The sequence below is a fragment of the Elephantulus edwardii genome, unplaced genomic scaffold, assembly GCF_000299155.1.
Source record: "Elephantulus edwardii isolate Elephantulus edwardi_28Jun2011 unplaced genomic scaffold, EleEdw1.0 scaffold00030, whole genome shotgun sequence".
Lineage (NCBI taxonomy): Eukaryota > Metazoa > Chordata > Mammalia > Macroscelidea > Macroscelididae > Elephantulus > Elephantulus edwardii.
Genome location: NW_006399780.1, coordinates 5,154,527 through 5,174,059, shown reverse-complemented (window position 1 = coordinate 5,174,059; position 19,533 = coordinate 5,154,527). Strand labels below are relative to the sequence as shown.

The following is a 19,533-nucleotide window of genomic DNA, read 5'->3' as shown; positions in this document are numbered from 1 at the left end:
GTTCCTTGCCACTAGGCCACCAGAGCTCCCCTATGAATGTGTTTTGAAACTGTCTAATGATGGGAAAACTGGCCATGGGGACACAGAGCTGTGAGCAGCTCTCTGAAAGGGCCAGAGTGAGTAAGAATAACAACCCAGCCCTCACTGCCCCAGGAAAAAAAGCAGATAAAGAGTCTATAGCCCAGCCCCATGATGCCTCTAGAGCCACATCAACAGGAAGAGATTCTTTTATTCATTGATGACTGGCAGTTATGGTACCAACAATGGGGTTTACTAGACAAAGAATTTGGAGAGTGGAGGAAGCAAAGAATATCACCCAAAACAAGCCGAGGCTTTAGCCCAACAGTTAGTTCTGAGGCACAATTTCTCAATAAGTCTAGGCTCAAATTTCTGTTCAGCAGTCAAATCCAAATCATCCAGCAAGGTTTGCCTCAGAGTAGTTAGAACCAAATCATCCAGCAAACTTTTCCTTAGAGCAATTATAAGTCAGCTTCTTCTCCAAACGTCTGGCAAGATAACTGTGGCAGGCACAGATGCAAGAAGCCTCAGGTTGTATCTTGCACTGTTTGTCCACAATGATGCCACAGTCTCCCCACCACCAGGGTCTCACTCTCACTACAGTCTTGCTGCCCTAAGTCTTGCGTCACGTCTTGCTGCTCAGTATGGGAAGCACTCTTTCTCTTATCTTATTGCCACAGCTGATGCTGATTTGCAAGAACATACTGATTTTCAAGAGCATGTGCCTGCAGTTAAGGTACCTTGTGACCAGAAACAGCTAACAGCTAAAAGAAAAGAAAAAAAAAATCCAACTTTTAGGCTAACACCACAGGAACATAGTAATCTATATCTATATCATCTATATATCTGTCTCTATATCTGTCTCTATCTATATCTATTTATAGTGAGTGAAGACATCATGGGGAAAATGGATAAAAAAAAAAAAGGATACAACTGGTAAAACAAAATTAAAGTACACATGTCAAAACCCAAAAACTAAACTTGTTGCTGTCAAGTCATTTGGATTCACAATTACCTCATATGTTATAGAGTAGAACTGCTCAGCAGGATTTTCTTAGCTGTGGTCCACAGAAAAAGGATGGGCAACCTCCTCCTGTGTGATACACTGCCTCTGAACAGCTGCAAGAGGGTCAGTTGGATCGGTTCCAACTCGATGGCACACAAGTCTTTACAGAAGGAGCTCTGTTGGCATTTCCATGGAGAGTTGTGCTGTCAACGCAAAGGCAACACCTCTCTGGCAGTTTAAGTCCACCAGTGGCTCCTGGGGAGAAAGATGGACAACCTTCTCCCATGAGATTTGCAGCCTCTTGAAAACCCACTGGAGAAAGCGCCAGATTGCCTTCCATAGTGGCTATACCATTTTATATACCTATCAGCAGTGAAAACGAGTTCCAATCTCTCTAAAACCTTTCCAGCATTTTATTATTTGCTGCCCTGTTTGTTGAACTTTGCTATTGTGGCTGTGAGTAAAAATCATTTTAATGATGATGAATAATAAGACCAAAAAATCAAACTTATTGCCTTGGAGGAAGTTCAAGTTGCTCTGAAGAAATTGGCAAGAAACAAGGCTTTATGTGTTGATGGCATACCAATTGACATATTTCAACAAACAGACATTGCGCTGGATGTGCTCACTAAGTTCTGTCAAGAAATCTGGAAAACAGCCAGCTGGCCTACTGACTGGAAGAGATCGATATTGTTCCCATTCCAAAGAAAGGTGACCCAACAGAGTGTAGAAATTATCGAACAATATCATTAATATCATATGCAAGCAAGATTCTTCTGAAAACGATCCAAAAATGTTTGGAACAATATGTTAACAGAGAACTGCCAGATGTGCAGGCTGGATTTAGAAGAGGTCGTAGTACTTGGGATATTATAGCTAATGTTAGATGGATCTTGGCAGAAAGCAAATACCAGAAGAGTGTCTATCTGTGCTTCATTGACTATGCAAAGGCTTTTGACTGTGTGGATCACAACAAGCTGTGGATGACTCTGAGATGAATGGGAAACCCAGAACATTTGATTGTGCTAATGTGAAACCTATACTTGGACCAAGAGGCAGTGGTCAGAACAGAGCAGGGAGACAATGAATGGTTCAAAATCAAGACAGGGGTCCGTCAGGGATGTATTTTGTCTCCATACCTTTTAAATCTGTATGCAGAACAGATCATCCGAGACAAGACGCTGGGCTGTACGAGGAGGAATGTGGCATCAGGATTGGTGGAAGAATCATCAACAACCTGCGTTATGCAGATGACACAACCCTGCTTGCTGAAACTGAGGAGGAACTGAAGTGCTTCCTGCAGAAGATCAAGGACTGCAGCCTCCTATATGGACTGAAGCTCAACATCAAGAAAACAAAGATTCTCACCACTGGGCCAATTGGCAGCATCAGTATGGATGGTGAAGAGATTGAGATAGTTAACAGTTTTAGTTTACTTGGCTCTACAATCAACATTCTTGATAACAGCAGCCAGGAAATCAGGAGATGAATTGCATTGGGAAAGTCGGCTGTTAGGGACCTCTCAAGAGTACTGAAGAGCAATGACATCAGATTGGAAAATAAGATGCGCCTGATCTGGGCTATAGTCTTTGCAATTATGTGCTATGCATCAGAGAGTTTGACAGTGAATAGGGATGATAGAGAATTGATGTCTTTGAGTTGTGGTGCTGGAGAAGAGTGTTGAATATACCATGGACTGCTAGGAGAACAAACAGGTTTGTCCTAGAGAAGGTGAAACCAGAATGCTTCTTAGAATTAAGGATTCTGAAGCTTCGTCTGACATACTTTGGGCATGTTGCAAGGAGGGACTGGTCCTTGGAGAGGGATATCATGTTTGGCAGAGTGGAAGGGCGGCGAAGAAGAGGAAGACCTTCAATGAGATGGATCAATTCTGTGACTGGAGCGGTAGGAATAAGAGCATTTGAGATGGCTAGGTTGGCACAGGACATAACAGCGTTTAGAGCTCTTGGTCATAGGGTCGCTATGAGTCGCATGCGATTTGATGGCACATAACAACAACAACAACATTGCCTTTGAGTCTATGACACATGAAAACAATTATTACTGGGTAAAGTTGTGCCATGTGGCTTCTTTGGCTGTAATATTTATGGGGTCAAATCACCAAGCCTTTCTTCTCCATCACTCCTTGATTAGCTAGAACCACCAGCCTTGTAATTAGTGTCTGATGCAAACTATTCATACTACCTGAGGAGCTGGTGACGTTCAAAAGACACTGGTAACTTTTCAAGTTTACGGTCATTGATTCTTTGCTCTGGCACTGTGGAACTCCACTAAGGATCCTTGTATTTTCTGTTTCAGGTGAGAGTGGAGCCACTGGAATGATCGCGGGTTGCCTATTTGGATTGCTTTATGGCCTGAACAATATCCCCAAAGGCTTGTACCAGGACCTCGAGCACAAGGAGAAATTAGAGAACTTGGGTGAAGCTCTTTACCGCCTATCCACAGAAGAAAAGTAAAGCTAATTTCCCTTTCTATAGAGACCATACTGAATACTGGGCCCCATTAGTGTTCACTTGCAACTTAACAGATTGTACTCGGCTAACTTTGCATTTGTGCCACTTCCAGCTAGCAAAGAATCCATGCATAATTGGCCATAACTCAGGTTTAACATTTTCTTCCAAATTTCAGAATTCTAATTGCTCTATAAAATACATTATTTGTCCTATGAGCATAGTTTTTTCTGGTTCCTAACCCAAACACCATGCATTATTAGCATTATGTTAAATTTGCTGTACTCAAGTCACCAATAACAATGGTTATAAGTGGTTGATTGGACAATTGGTGTATTTTATTCTAGTGCAAAGCTAATGCTATCAGCTCACTTACGTCAAAACTAACTACACTGGCTCTCCTTGGACATGCCTCCTCTTATTTGTAAACCACCACTGTATTTTTCTACCTTAGACTTGTATCTTGACAACTGGTAAACCTGTTACTTCTTCATTCATTCATTGAGTCATTCATTAATGATATATCAGTTTGGTCTCTTCTTGGAAGTACAATATATTTGTATTATCACTGCAGATGTTTCTAAAAATGAAAGAAATCAATACTGGGTGCATTCACTGTACAGCCAAAATAGCACTGCATCTAACCTCTCCAGCCTTTGTTTTTAATCACACTAGATCTTTTGAACAAAACAAACCTCTTTGGAACATCTTATTGAGGAAGTCAGGCAATAAATGACTGTCATGCCCAGAACAAGCATGCATCTTCTCTCTGGTCTGGATTTGTCACATACCAGTGGGTCAGTGCCCAGCTTGCCGAGGTCTTCAACTCCCAGCAGTCCTGCTCTCTCCAGGCTCCCTGATAGGGAAGCAGTTGTTCCCTGAAGCCAAGATTCCTTTCTGAGAGTCTTGAAAAAGAGAACAGTTGCCTGATGGTTAAAAATAACTTAACTTTGGACAAGTTTTCTTTAAAAGTGGCATCTGGTGTGAATAAAACAAGCAGTTGATGATTGACGTTTGACGCTCTGCTTTGGCAGCTTGGCTAAGTCTATCTTGTTTGTTGCCATATAGTTCTTATTGAAAAGCTTGCCTCTGACTACAGGCAAGTGAGGTCCATAGAACATACCAGAGGATGCCAGCCCACAGGATGAATCTGTGTAGAAACAGGATTCCTGCAGCAGAGCTTCTGCAGAGAAAATAAGTCAAAGACACAAAGAACTGATTTGCTCTGATTTGGGACCACATCCAAAATATTACTCCCATAGATTTTGTTTCTTTTCTTTCATAGAGTCATTCAGATAGCCAGAGTGGCTTAGAGCTTTAAGAACTTTCTATAAGTGGACAGCTAGATAAGATGGACTGGTGGACTTTCAACCTATCTTCTGTGGCTATGTGAGAAATGCAAAGACCACGCACAGAAGAGTGTTGGTTGAAGTTTCCTAAAATTGCCTTGTGTTTATCTTCCAGGACCCTTTGTTATCTTCTTCCTATTCTGCTGGTAGAAACTGCCACTGAATTCTGTGTGACAAGCAAAAGTATTCTTGGGCTTGGGAAGTGGGAGGGAGTGTTTGGTTTCTTTGCTAGAACATTCACTTTTAGTTTTTAAAGATAATGGAAGAGGTCCTTAAGTCTTCAAGCTGTGCTCATGAAAGAACCTGGGGCCCATTATGCATTAAGGTGATTGAAGCAAAGAGGTTTGCATTATTTATTTTTTAGTAACTTAACTAATGCTTGCTTTTCTACCCAAAGAATTAGAAAGACACACAAAGGTTTTCATAGCATTCCAGATTTATTCTGCATAGTCAGTCGCCAAAATAAGATTTGTAGGAATACAGACATTTAATTGAGAATTATCTTTCAGGCAAAGAAATCAAATTCAGGTAAGTTCAAACTTCTTGTAACATCATCATATTTCACCAACTTTCCCTAAAAGTAGGCCAGTTCTCTTCAACTCTAGGTAAGAGACGGCTAGCCTCAAAGTGGAGAGCAATTGAATTAGAATAAGGACTTACTTGTTCTCTACTTTTTTTACAATTTAGAGGATTTAAATCTGTTCTTAACAATGAGAAGTTTGTTCTGTTTATAAATGGGGTGGTTTTTAAAGCCCATTGCCACTGAGTCAATTCAACTTACAGCAACCCCATGGTCTACTTGTTAGAACGTTCACAGGGTTTCGTGGCTGTAACTTTACAAAAGCTGATTGTCAAACCTTTCTTCCAAGGAACCACTGGAGGAGTTGGAACTGTCAACCTTAAATAAGCAAGGGAATGAAAGGGTTTACACCACTAGGGGATCTTTAAAATACATGAAATAGAATAAAATTCCTAAGCATATAAAGTAAAACTGAAACCTATGCAGTAAATTGTAAAAGTTGAAAAAGAAAACCAAAACATAACAGTAATGAACATTATTCCTGTGAAATATTTGCTTAAATTTATAATTCACTGATTTTGTTGTGATTATGCTGATAATATGTACATAATAGTCAGGAATTAAAATACCATAAAATGATGAAATATGGAAATTAAAATTCTTCCCAGTTCTCAGACTAAGTTTACCAGTCACCAGGAAATTGCTGTACATGCACAATCAAGGGAGGGTATATCTGTGTATTGCATATTTGTATTTGTGTATTATACACTAAGTTCATGTTTTCCAACTACTGATCCTTTTTCCCTGTTTGCAACTTTTGCATTCCAGTCATCCATTATTATTAATGCATCTTGGTTGCATGTTCGATCGCTGATGGAAATCTTCCTGTTTCTTCCTCTTTAGCTCTGGTTGTCAGTGCATGATAGTGGTATTCACTGGACTTTCTTGTGTACATACAGATATTATCCTATAACTTACACACTGTATTTCAAGAGGGATCTAGAAGTAACCTTTCTAATTATGAAAGCAACCTCATTTTTTCCTCACTTTTTATCTCTGGCATAGTAGATCATATGATCATCTGATTCAAAATGTCCCATGCCAAGCCATCTCACTTTGCCAACACCTAGTATATCAATATTTATGCGTTCCATTTCTTTCTTAACAATGTCCAATTTTCCTACCTTTATGCTTTTCACATTCCACATTCCAATCACTAGTGTCTGCTTACAAATTGGAATTATATTACATATAATGATTTTTCTTTCTGCCTTTTTCACGTTAAAAATCTTTTCAATATTACCTCCAGTCTTTTTTGCTCTTTCATTGTACTGGTGTGTCATAATTTATGTAGTTAGACCTCCAATCATATTACTTTTGGCTGTTCCTATTTTTTTATCCCTTTTTTCCTTTTTTTTTTTTGTTCTTTAGTAAGAAGTTGGCAGAGTAAAAGAGTCCCTCATTCAAAAATTTGCACATAAAGTGTTCCATGGCATTGGTCACATTACCCACCACATGGCAATCCTGTCTCAGAACGCCCTGGGTTTTCCATCTCCTTTTACCCCAGGTTTCTGCTCCTCCCTGTCTTCCCATCTCTGCTTTTGGGGAAAATGTCCCTTTGATCTCATAGAATTGATTTTTCTAAGGCATACATTCCCCTAATGTTATTTAATCTTACAGACCTGTCTACCATTTGGCTGAAAGGTTTTAATGGCATTTTAAAATACTTATTCTTAAGCAACTTAAAAATGTTACTTGTCCCTATCTTCTGAGAAGAAATCTTAATCAATGGCATAATACCATATTTCATTCTTAAATGTATTGGAGTTTTGCACTTAATGTTTCTGAAATTGGGATACATCTTGTGTTTTATTGTATCAGTTTAATTGACAGATTTTTTTGTTATAACTTAAAATCAATAACATTTTACAGTTAAAGAAATATGGACTGTTAGATAGGGTTCTTCTCCTAGGACACTAAAATTGAACTTCCTACTATGAATCTACAACATGTACGAAACACTGGTTACTTTCACAGTAATATTACCTCTTATTTCCTCTTGGTAAATAGGATGATTAAAAAGGTAGGTATGGGTGCAGAGATGTAATCTACCTTACTCATATATATCTGTAGGCAAAAATCATTTTTTCTGATGGTCTCATTTCTGAAATAGGACATGAGAATGTGAGGTCTGAAGCTGGAACTTGGGATAAATAGTGGTGATCATTGCTAAGAAAATGTGCTTTAGTAAGAAAGATTTGGACCCTGGAGCTAATTGTCTTTTCATAAATACACAAAGACTCCTGTCTTCTCTGGATCCTGCTCTAGAATCACAGAGAATATTCCCCTTACATATAGTCCATAGGGCACACATTTAGAAAGCACATTTTCAGACAATGTGCAATGTGTCTCAGTAAGATAGTGTAGGAAAGACACACATTTTTACACATGGAGTTGATTTAGATCAATCCATTTTCCAAACTCTTCAGTTAAGAGATGTTTCTATTTTGAATAATTATGTCTCCTTGTTTTCATATCTAAACACCATGTAAGAAGTGAATTTGACAGATATTGTCATTACTTTCTGACAGTAGGTCCAGAGAGAGTAGATATCTTGGCAAGAGAAGTCCACTCTGGGAGGGTTAGATTCAGGGGAACCCTCTTGGTGTGGTTTTTAGGTACTGTCGAATCAGCTATGGCTCACAGCAACCCCTATCCTGCACCATCCTCATACTCTCTGCCCTGCTCGAGTCTACTGTGGTAATTGCTGTATTGATTACATCCACCTTCTTTAGGGTCTTTCTGTCTTCCTCTGACCCTCCACATCTCCCAGAATGATGTCCCTCTTCAAAGATTGGTTCCTCCTAAGAATGCCCAAAACACGTGAGATGAAGTTCCCTCTTCTTGCCTCTAAGGAAAACTCTGATTGCACTTTCTTCAGCACATATCTGTTTGTTTGTTTGTTGGTTGGTTTTTTGGGGAAGTCCAGGGGATATTCAGTATTCTTTGCCAATACCATGATTCAAAGACATGAATTCTTCATTGGTCTTTTTTATTCATCGTTCAACTTTCAGATGCACAGGAAACAACTGAAAAGACTGCAGCTTGGATCAGGGGCATCCTAGTCTTTAAACTGACAACCTTGCTCTTTGGCACTTTGGAGAGGTCTCTGACAGAAGATTTCCACAATGAAACATTTTTTCTTATTTATTGACTGCTAGTACCATTGATGTTGATTGTGGATCCAAGTGAAACGAAATAATTGACAAGTTCATTCTTTTCTCTGCCACTCATGATGTTATGTATTGGTCAAAGTGGTGAAGATTTTTATTTTCTTCATATTGAGGTATAACCCGTATTAAAGGCTAAGTAATCTTTGTACTTATTGCAGAAGATCACAGACTGCAGGGGAAATCTAGCAGAATATAAAAGGCTTAAACACAATCACACTTAAATTACAGAATTGAGTTAATGTCCAAGTTTCCTAACTACTACAATATATAGTGGTAATAATATTGACTCTCATCTGTCTTTCACTATATGCTGTAAACTTTTACTTTCTTATAAAGTCTAGGTGACGTAAGTTGTTTCTGACTTGTAGTGACTATGTACAATAGAACAAAACATTGGTGAGCCCTGTACCATTCTCAAAATCATTGCTACGTTTCAGTCCATTGTTGTAGTCATTGTGACAATCCTTGAAGTTCTTCCTTTTTTTCTCGGATCCTCTACTTTCCCAATATAATGTCCATCTCCAGAGTCTCTCTTGAAATCATGTCCAAAGTATAGGAGTCAAGGTCTCACAATCTTCATTCTAGTTGTCCTTCCTTCTATTTGATCTTCTAGAAGTTTGTTCTGTATTCTTCACCACCACCGTAATTTAAATGATCAGTTCTTTTTAAGTGTTTCTTAAACATTATCCTGCTTTCACATGCATATGTTGTTGTTGTTGTTGGGTGCCATCACATAGAGTACCATTCATAGCGACCCTGTGAGAAGCAGATCTGAACCCTGACCTATCCTGTGCCATTGCCACAATCTCTGACATAATTGAGCCCATTGCTGCAGTCACTGTGTCAATCCATCTAGTTGAGGATCTTTCACTGTACCTCTGTCCCTTTCCATGGAATAACCTCTCCCAGAAATAGGCTTAAAGTGTGAAGATGAAGCTTTATCTTTGCCTCCAAGGATCACTCTGGTGGCCATTTTCTCCAAGATATATCTGTTTGTCCTTTTGGCAGTCCATGGGATACTCAGTACTCTTCTCCAACATCACAACTCGAAGGCATCAATTCTTCTTCTGTCACACTTAGTCATTCTATAGGCATAACAAGTGATTGAAATGATTATTGCCCAAATCAGGCACACCTTAGTCCTCAAACTGACATCATTATGCCTAAATAATTTGGAGAAATTTCAGACTGCAGAATTTCCTGGTGTGGTTCATCTTCTGATTTCCTAACTGCTGGTACCAAGTGTATTATTTATTATGGATCCAAGTAAGATGAAGTCCTTGGCAGTTTCAATCTTTTCTTCATCTGTCTTCATGTTGCCTATTGGTCCAGTGGTGACAATTTTTCATTTTCTTAACATTGAGGTTTAATCCGTACTGAAGGCTGTAATTTTTTATCTTCTGCAGTAAGGGCTTCAAGTCCTCCTCATTTTTAACAAGCAAGGTTCTGTCATCTGCATAGCAAAGGTTATTGATAAGTCTTCCTCCAAATCTGATTTATATTCCTCCTCATAAAGTCCAGCTTCTCAAATAATTTTCTCAGCCTACATATTGAACAGATATGGAGAAAAGGTACAACCTTGATACATGTTGTTGTTGTTGTTATGTGCCGTTGAGTCACTTGCAACTCATAGCAACCTTATGTACAACAGACCTAAACCCTGCTCTATCCTGTGCCAATCACACTGCCTCCAATACACCCACCCCGATTACCTCAGTCACTGAATCAATCCACCTCATAGAGGGTCTTCCCCTCCTGCGCTGTCCCTCCACCCTCCCAAGCTTGATGTCCCTCTCCAAGGACCGGTCCCTCCTTACAACATGTCCAAAGTATGTCAAACAAAGCCCCAGAACCCTTGCCTCCAAGGAATAGCCCAGTTTAACCCTTTCAAGGGTGAATCTGTTTTCTTGGCAGTCCATGGTACATTCAATACTCTTCTCCAGCACCTCAAAGATATCAAGCTCAAAGGCATCAACGTACCTTTCATAATTTAAAACCATCTTTAAGTGTTTTCACAATTTTGCTATGCATCAGAGAGCTGGACAAGGACTAAAGAGGAAAGAAGGATTGGTACCTTTGAGTTGTGGTGCTGGAGAAGAATACGGACCATTCCATGGTCTGCCAAGAACAAACAGGTCTATCCTGGAGAGGGTGAAACCAGGCTTGTCCTCGGAGGCAAAGATTTTGAAGCTCTGTCTCACATATTTTTGGCATGTGGCCAGGAGGGTCCAGTCCGTGGAGAAGCCTATCATGCTTGGAAGGGTAGAGGGACAGACAGCACAGGAGAAGACCCTGGATGAGATAGATTGTCTCAGTAACCAGGGTAATGGGGATAGGTGTGTTGGAGACAGCAAGACTAACTTGGGATTGGGCAGGATTCAGTGCTATTGGACATAGAGTCTCAGGCAACTCCATGGCACATAACAACAGCAACAATTTTTCTTTGTTCTGTTTGCACAACAGTCTTTTGGTCTGCATATATGTTTCTTGTGAACACAATTAAGTGTTCTGGGACTCCCATTCTTCTTCATGTTAGCCATAGCTTGTTATGATCCACACAGTCAAATGGTTTGCATAGTCAGTAAAACACAAACTGAAATTCTTCTGGAATTCTTTGCTGTCAGCCAGGATCCATCTGACATTGGCAATATCCCTAGTATTATGTCATCTTCTAAATGCAGCTTGAACTTTTGACAATTCTCTGTCTGTGTTTTGGCCTAGCCATTTTTCCCCCTGCTGTCTTCAGCGGTATTTTGCTTGTACATGCATATGTCGTCATCATCATTGTTGTTGTTGGGTGCCATTGAGTTGGGTACAACTCATAGTGACCCTATGAACAGTTGACCTGAACCCTGACCTATCCTGTGCCATTCTCATCATCTCTGACACACTAGACTCCATTGCTGAAGTCACTGTGTCATTCTATCTCATTGGGGGTCTTCCTCTCCTTTGCTGGCCCTCCATCTTTCCAAGCATGATGTTATTTCCCAGGAAAAGCCTTGCCTAGCTATGTGTCCAAAGTATGAAAGATGAAGCTTGCCCTTTTTTCCTCCCATGGGTTTGGTCAAGCACATCTTAGTCTTAAAAGTGACATCTTTGCTTTTTGAACAGTGTAAAGAGGTCTTTTGTAACACATTTGCAACTTATTTTCAATTCACTATTTTATTTCTTTACTGCCACTTCCATGGACAATTATTGTGGATTCAAGTAAAATGAAATCCTTGAGAACTTGTATATTTTCTCCATTTATCATGTTACTTACAGCTACAATTGTGAGAATTTTATTTTCTTTGGATTGAGGTGTAAAACCATACTGAAAGCACTAGTCTTTGATCTTCATCAGTCTTCTTCACTTTCAGAAGCAAGGTTATATCAGCTGCATATCATAGCTTAATACAAGACTCATTTAAGTTAATATAAGATTAATAATATTTGTTCTAGTTTTACCTGAGGAGCTCTGGTGGCCTGGTGGTGAGAAGTTATACCGCAACTTTTAAAGGCACACAGTTAAATTCTACCAGTTTCTCCCCAGGAGAAGGATGGACAATCTCCTCTGACACGATTTACTGTGCCTAAAAACCCACTAAAGGGTCAGCTGTGAGTTGGTTCTGACTTCATGGCACCCACAACAACAGTTTTATCTAGAAAAAACAGACCCAGAAGACTTGAGTATCTTACCCAAACTCAAGCAACTAGTGAGTAGCAGAGTTGCAACTTAAATCTAGATTTTTCTGACTATTAAATTCATACTTCTTAACCTATACTAAGTACTGTATCTCTTAGGATAGAACAAGGTTCAGATCTATTGTTTATAGGATCACTATGCTGTTAGGGACCTCTCTAAAGTACTCAGGAGCAACGGTGTCTCTCTGGAGACTAAGGTGTGCCTGATACAGGCCATGGTCTTTGCAATCGCTTGTTATGCATCAGAGAGTTGGACAATGACTAGGGAGGACAGAAGGAGAGTGGATGCTTTTGAGCTGGAGAAGAGTACTGAATGTACCATGGACTGCCAGGAAAACAAACAGATTCATCTTGGAGAGGATTAAACCAAGCTACTCCTTGGAGGCAAGGATTCTGGGGCTTCATCTGACATACTTTGGACATGTTGCAAGGAGGGATGGGTCCTTGGAGAGGGACATCATGCTTGGGAGGGTGGAGGGACAGCGCAGGAAGGGAAGACCCTCTATGAGATGGATTGATTCGGTGACTGGGGTAATCGGGATGGGTGTGTCAGAGGCAGTGCGGTTGGCGCAGGATAGAGCAGGGTTTAGGGCTGTTGTACATAGGGTCACTATGAGTCGCAAACGACTCGACGGCATGTAACAACAACAACAACATGAGTCATAAAGGACACCAAACTATAGCAAAAACGACTTTCTAATTTGGTGCATTTATCACTACATTCTGTGAATTCTAGTAACAAAATTTTTTAACAGAATATATAACTACATGAACTGGCAATAAAAATGTCATACATCTTGGTTATAAATGGATAAAGTTACACCAGGAATTAACATTAATTTACTCACAATGCCACTCCACTCCTCTTTATTAAGGAAAATGTAGGGTACAGACCAAGAATTTGCTTTAATTAAACAAATACTATATAAGTGCCTAATAGATACTATTTAAGTTCTTAACCTTGTATTAAATGTTCAATTTTACAAAAAATTAATGAGGCAGGGTTTCTGTCCTGAAGGAACTTACTCGTAGTGGAGACAACAACTAATATAAGCAAATACAAAATGTGGTATGAGTAATACAGAGAAAGAAGAATTTGAATTTGAGAAAGTATCAAGGCAGACTTTACCCTTTAAGGGTTTTGGAGAGTGAATAGGAGTTTTCTAAGTGGTCACAGACATTACAAGAATTGTACTGGTTATGAAGAAATGGAGGGAGATGAGGTATAATCCCTAAGCCAGTCAGATGGTCAGAATATGATATATGCAAGAACTGGTTTTTATGCTCCAAGCCAAAGGCTCTTAACCATAAAGACCCATTGGAATGTCCTGTGATGCTTTTTCTGAATCAAAATCCCTGAGAGGAAGCCTGGTCATTTCCAACCACATTCTCCCAAGTGATTCGTAAACAGGCTCTGTGGTTCCAGGACTGACATTTGGGATTTGAAGCCTGGCAAAGAGTGTGCTCCAACTCATGCCATCTACTGAGAATGGGGAGAGAGAAAAGGTAGCTCCTCTTGGTTTTAAAGAACTCAAATATCCATTGATAACACTGTGATAACCATGTTAAGATTCAGTTCAGATTTCTGGAAAATCCCACCTTTAGAATTCAGTCAAGTCCCTTTAAGATAGAAATTAACTTTTAAATAATAGTACAGACAACTCTAAGTACTCTTGTAGTTTAAAAAGGAAAAAAAAAGAAGTGAGATTGACAAGAACATGCCAGTCATACTCTGAACATGTTATCAGGGTGGGAGTGGTTGGGATGACAGTTCCTGGAGAAAACTTTGTGCTTGGCAAAGTAGAGGCTAAAGAAAAAGAGAAAGACCCTCATCGAGATGGCCTGACCCAGTAGCTGCAATAATGGCTCGAAGACAGAAATGGGCATTCAGACAGCAGAGAGCCAGGAAGTGTTTGGTTGTCTGTCTACAGATTTGCTGTCACTTAGAACCTATTTAATAGTAGCAAACAAGATATGCTTGAAGTCTTTTTACATTGGCCAAAGTCAAAGAATATTGAATGGCAGATTTAGCACACACTGCTCCCTTTGGGGATGCACAAGAAGATGAAGGCGAGGGATGATTATGGGGTAAAAGGGAAAGAAGAGAGAAACACCATCTTATTTAATAAGTTTGACCTAGGAAAAACTGCCTTTCTAATACTGATTGTCCCTTCCCCTAAAAATGATTATTTGTAAATTTTTGGAGCAAAGTAAAAATGAATCATACAGTGAAAAAAAAAAAAAAAACCAAACCAGCAAAACAGATGTATTAGCTTACTTCAATTCAACAAAAATAAATTTGAAACATACATAAACTGTGCCAAGAAAAAACAGCAACAGAGAGTGTAAAATGATAGTCTTAAGCCTTTTTGGGGGTTCAGTGTACCACAGCCCACTGCACAGGGATCAATTTAAACAAGTGCAACAAAAACAATAATTGTTGTTGTTATGTGCCGACTCATAGCGACCCTATGCACAACAGCTCTAAACCCTGCTCTATCCTGTTTATTATTGTATCAGGCACTATGCTAAGTATTTAACAGTTTCTCATTTAATCATCACAACAGGTTCTGTTATTATGCTCATTTCATAAAGAAATGAAGTTTCTTTGAGCAACATCCCTCTGCCTTTAATCATTATTCTAATCACCCTGTCACTAGTGCAGCAGGTGACTGGAAACACAGGGAATTGGAAGGGGGGTTGGGAACCCTAGACGACCTTGGGCTTTGGCTCAGCAGCTGTGGTGTATTTAGAGAAGAATCCTCTCTCAGAGCCTCTGCTCCTCCGCTGGTAAAATGGAGCCTGCCCTCTCCCCTGGGGTGGGGCGGTGATGCACCAAGGCCAGACAAACTGGTGCCAGTGCCAAACGCACACAAAGCAAGCATTGCCTCAGCACCAGTCACATTCTGACGACAGTGACTAGAAATTGTGGCCAGCCCTGCAGGTCATCCCCCAAAATAAACTCGTCGCCCTGTTCTTAACACAACTTCTGAAGGAACCTCACCGACATCAAGGGAATATTTAGAGAGTTTTTGAGAAATATGAAGCTCTTCACTTTGCTGTCAAGCCTGATGAGTTCATTTTCAAAATAAACTCCTGAGGGTTTAGTCAGTTGAGGAGCCTGGCCAGATGTCATGACTTATCTGCAACCTAGACCTAGGCTTTCAGGCTCTTTAAAAACCATGTGTAACACCATGACAGATCTGCTTTTTCTTTCTTCTATTTTAGCTTTTTGTTTTTTAAATACTTTATTCAGTGTCTTTGTATTTAGGTGAAGGATTCTAAATCATATTCATTTTTCATATAATCATTTATAGACATTTTGTTTTATAACATTAATTGCCATAGATTAATGGAATTAATTAACTAGCATTCTAATCAACTCCTGATTGTGTAAAAACATTTAAACATTTAAAAAGTCACAAAAAGAATTCAAAAGGTTTTCTTATTTCCTTATTCTTATTTTCCAACTGTTAATATTATGCTACATTTGCTTTATCCATCTCTCAAAAACATTTGATATTATATAATATATGCTTATATTAATAAATCATATTACACATGTTAGAATGTGTTATATAATATTATATATCTATGAACACATATTAATGCTACACACTATTGTTTTTCTCAACCATTTGAGAATGAATTGTAGTTGCAAACATCATAACATTTTTACCCACAAGTATTTCAGTGGAATATACCAAGATGTTGTTGTTGTTATGTGCCGTCGAGTTGTTTGCGACTCATAGCGACCCTATGTACAACAGCCCTAAACCCTGCTCTATCCTGTGCCAATCTCATTGCCTCCGACACACCCATCCCGATTACCCCAGTCACTGAATCAATCCACCTCATAGAGGGTCCTCCCCTCCTGTGCTGTCCCTCCACTCTGCCCAGCATGATGTCCCTCTCTAAAGACCTGTCCCTCCTTACAACATGTCCAAAGTATGTCAGACGAAGCCCCAGAATCCTTGCCTCCAGGGAGCAGCCTGGTTTAACCCTCTCTAGAATGAATCTGTTTGTTTTCTTGGCAGTCCATGGTACATTCAATATGGTTATATCTGTAGAGTTATTTTTAAATCAGGAAATTTAGCATTGATATTATACAACTATCCAATGTTGTTGTTGTTATGTGCCTTCGAGTTGTTTGTGACTCATAGCGACCCTATGTACAACAGCCCTAAACCCTGCTCTATCCTGTGCCAATTGCACTGCCTCTGAAACACCCATCCCGATTACCCCAGTCACTGAATCAATCCACCTCATAAATGGTCTTCCCCTCCTACGCCGTCCCTCCACCCTCCCAAGCATGATGTCCCTCTCCAAGGATCTGTCCCTCCTTACAATATATCGAAAGTATGTCAGACGAAGCCCCAGCATCCTTGCCTCCAAGGAGCAGCCTGGTTTGACCCTTTCTAGGATGAATCTGTTTGTTTTCTTGGCAGCCCATGGTACATTCAATACTGTTCTCCAGCACCACAGCTCAAAGGCATCAATTCTCCTTCTATCCTCCCTAGTCATTGTCCAACTCTCTGATGCATAACAAGTGATTGCAAAACTATCCAATAGAATAGCATATTATTCTTTATTCAAATTGTGCTAATTGCTTCATCTGTGTTCTTTTTTTAATAGTTATTTAAAAAAATTCAAAAAAAAAATAGTTATTTAAAAAAATTCATCCTCAGAAATTCACTAAATCCTAATTCCCACACATCCTAGCATACTCTTTACACCCACCACAGTTTCTATAAAGGAAGAAATGAGTTAAAAATACTCATGGTTGAGTGTGAGAGGGTTGGTCTCCAATATTTATATCTTGTCTCTGGAAGAGCAAGTATCACACAGGATCTGAACTCTGAACTCATTGCCATCTAGTCAGAATTGACTCCTAGCTGGCCCTCCGATGAGTTTGCAGAGCTTCTACATCACACATGAGGAAATTTCCCAGCTCTCTTCTGAGTTACTGCTGGTGGACTTGAATGACCTGCCATTGAGATGGGCCACAGAGCTCCACTGAACTGCACAGAAATTCTTTTACCAGTCAGTATGTTTACTCCAGGACTCCAGAACATTTCAGATAAGATGAGCTGCTTATTTCTTTAACCAGACTTATTTCTAACACAATATGTATATTTAAGTTCTCTGTTTAATTAGCACAGTTTCAATTGTAAGTTACTTAACTTTATATGCAAGTATATATATTAATCGCACAGTCAAATGCCTTTACATAGTTGATAAAGCACATATAGACATTCTTCTGATATTCTCTGCTTTCAGCCAGGATCAGTCTGATAACAGCAATGATATCTCTAGTACCATGGCCTCTTCTAAACCCAGATTGAACTTCTGGCAGTTCCAAAGAGAGCAAAGGCATACTTTTTATGTACCATCAAGTTGGGACTGACCCATAGCAAAACCTCCAGCATGCTTTCAGAGGCAATAAATTACACAGGAGGCAATTGTCCATCTTTCTCCCTCAGAGCAGCTGGTGGATACAAATCATGTGCCTTCGAGTTGACAGCTCAATCCCTTATCAAAAAGCTGCCAGAGCTCCAACAGAATACGAAATAATTTAAATTAAGAAAGATGTGCACCAGGGCTGTATCCTCTCTATGCCAATCTGTATGCTGAGAAAATCATTCAAGAAGCTGGGCTCCATGAAGAAGACTGTGGCATCAGGATCTGACTCATCAACAACCTATGTTACGAAGATGATCTTGCTTGCTGAATGTGAGGAGGACTTGAAGTGCTTGCTGCAGATGAGCAAAGTCTACAGCCTTCAATATGGATTACATCTCAATATCAAGAAAACAAAACTCTTCACCACTGTATCAATAGGCAGTAGCATGATAGATGAAGAAAAGACTGAAATTGTCCACAACTTTATCTTATGTGGATCGGTACAAGCCGTTAGGAGATCAAGGAGACATAGTGCTTTGGCAAAGTCTGCAGTCAGGGGTCTCTCCAAATTACTGAGGGGCAATGATATTCTTTTGAGTATTAAGGTGTACCAGATTCAGTCTATGTTATTTCCAATCATTTGCTAAGCAGCTGAGAGCTAGACAATCAATAAGCATGACAAAAAAAGAATTGATGCTTTGGGGCTGTGGTCTAAGAGAAGAGTATTGAGTATCCCATGAATTGTCAAAGGAACAGACAGATATATCTTGGAGAAGGTAAAGCCAGATTGTTCCCTGGAGGCAAAGATGACAAAGCTTTGTCTCATCTACTTTGGGCATGTTGTTAGGAGAGGCTATTCCTTGGAGAGGGACATCATGCTTGGAAAGATGGAAAGCAGGTGAGAGAGGAAGACCCTCAACAAGATGGACTGACACAGTGACTGCTGCAATGGGCTTGAGTATGTCATAAATGATGAGGATGGCACAGAATAGGACAGGGTTCAGATCTGTTCTTCCTAGGTCATTATGAGCCATGCTTGACTCAATAGTACCTAATAACAACTTCATATATCTTTATATTTGGGTGGTTTGTGAGTTAGGAGTTGCAATACAAGGTAACTCCAAGGCAGACAGTTCTACTCCACCAGCTTCTTCATGGGAGAAAACGGGCAATCTCCTCACAAGTTATTTACAACCTCTGAAAACTTGCTAGAGGATCAGCTATGAGTTGATTCTGACTCAATAACATATTTATACACAGAGGTAAGGAGTTTCACTGGCAATCCAAAGGTAATTGTTGAGTACCATATATAGGGAGCTTTGGTGGCCTAGACGTAAGAAGTTTCAACAACCACCCAAAGGTAAACCAGTCTACTAGTTGTTCCACAGGAGAAAGACAGATGATATTCTGTGGGATTAACTGCCTCTGAAAACCCACTGGTGGGTTAGCTATGGATTGGTTCAGACTCAATGGTACACAACAGCATTTGCGTGTATATCTATATGTGTGTGTGTGTATACACAAAACCAAACAAAATATATGCATACACTAAAAAAAATGCAAACTCATTGCCATAGTCAGAACTAAATTCTAATTGACCCTTTAGCATCTTTGACAGAGCTCTGATGGATTCAAACTACCAGAGGTAGGAGGATTCTCTAGTAGTTCGAATCCATCTCCCTGTACAAATCCCTATAGTCTATGACAGGAGAATGTATATATTTATTTTACATATACGATAATCAAAAGGGCTGAACTCGCTCAGCATTTCTTAAGCTCAAGGAACTGAAGAACAAATTCAAACCTAGAGTTGCTGTAATCAAGGATGCTTTGGGCAGAATATTAAATG

The 19,533-nt window shown here is 39.6% G+C and overlaps 1 protein-coding gene across 1 annotated transcript in view; it reads left to right on the top strand.

Annotated features, from left to right (window-relative positions):
• The window catches only part of ADPRHL1 (ADP-ribosylhydrolase like 1), a 33,158-nt gene extending 29,657 nt beyond the window's left edge, over nucleotides 1-3,501 (top strand). The window contains exon 7 of the mRNA XM_006883809.1: nucleotides 3,344-3,501. Within this exon, the coding sequence (XP_006883871.1) occupies nucleotides 3,344-3,501 (158 nt within the window). The remainder of the gene's footprint in view (nucleotides 1-3,343) is intronic.
• The last annotated feature ends 16,032 nt before the right edge of the window (nucleotides 3,502-19,533 follow it).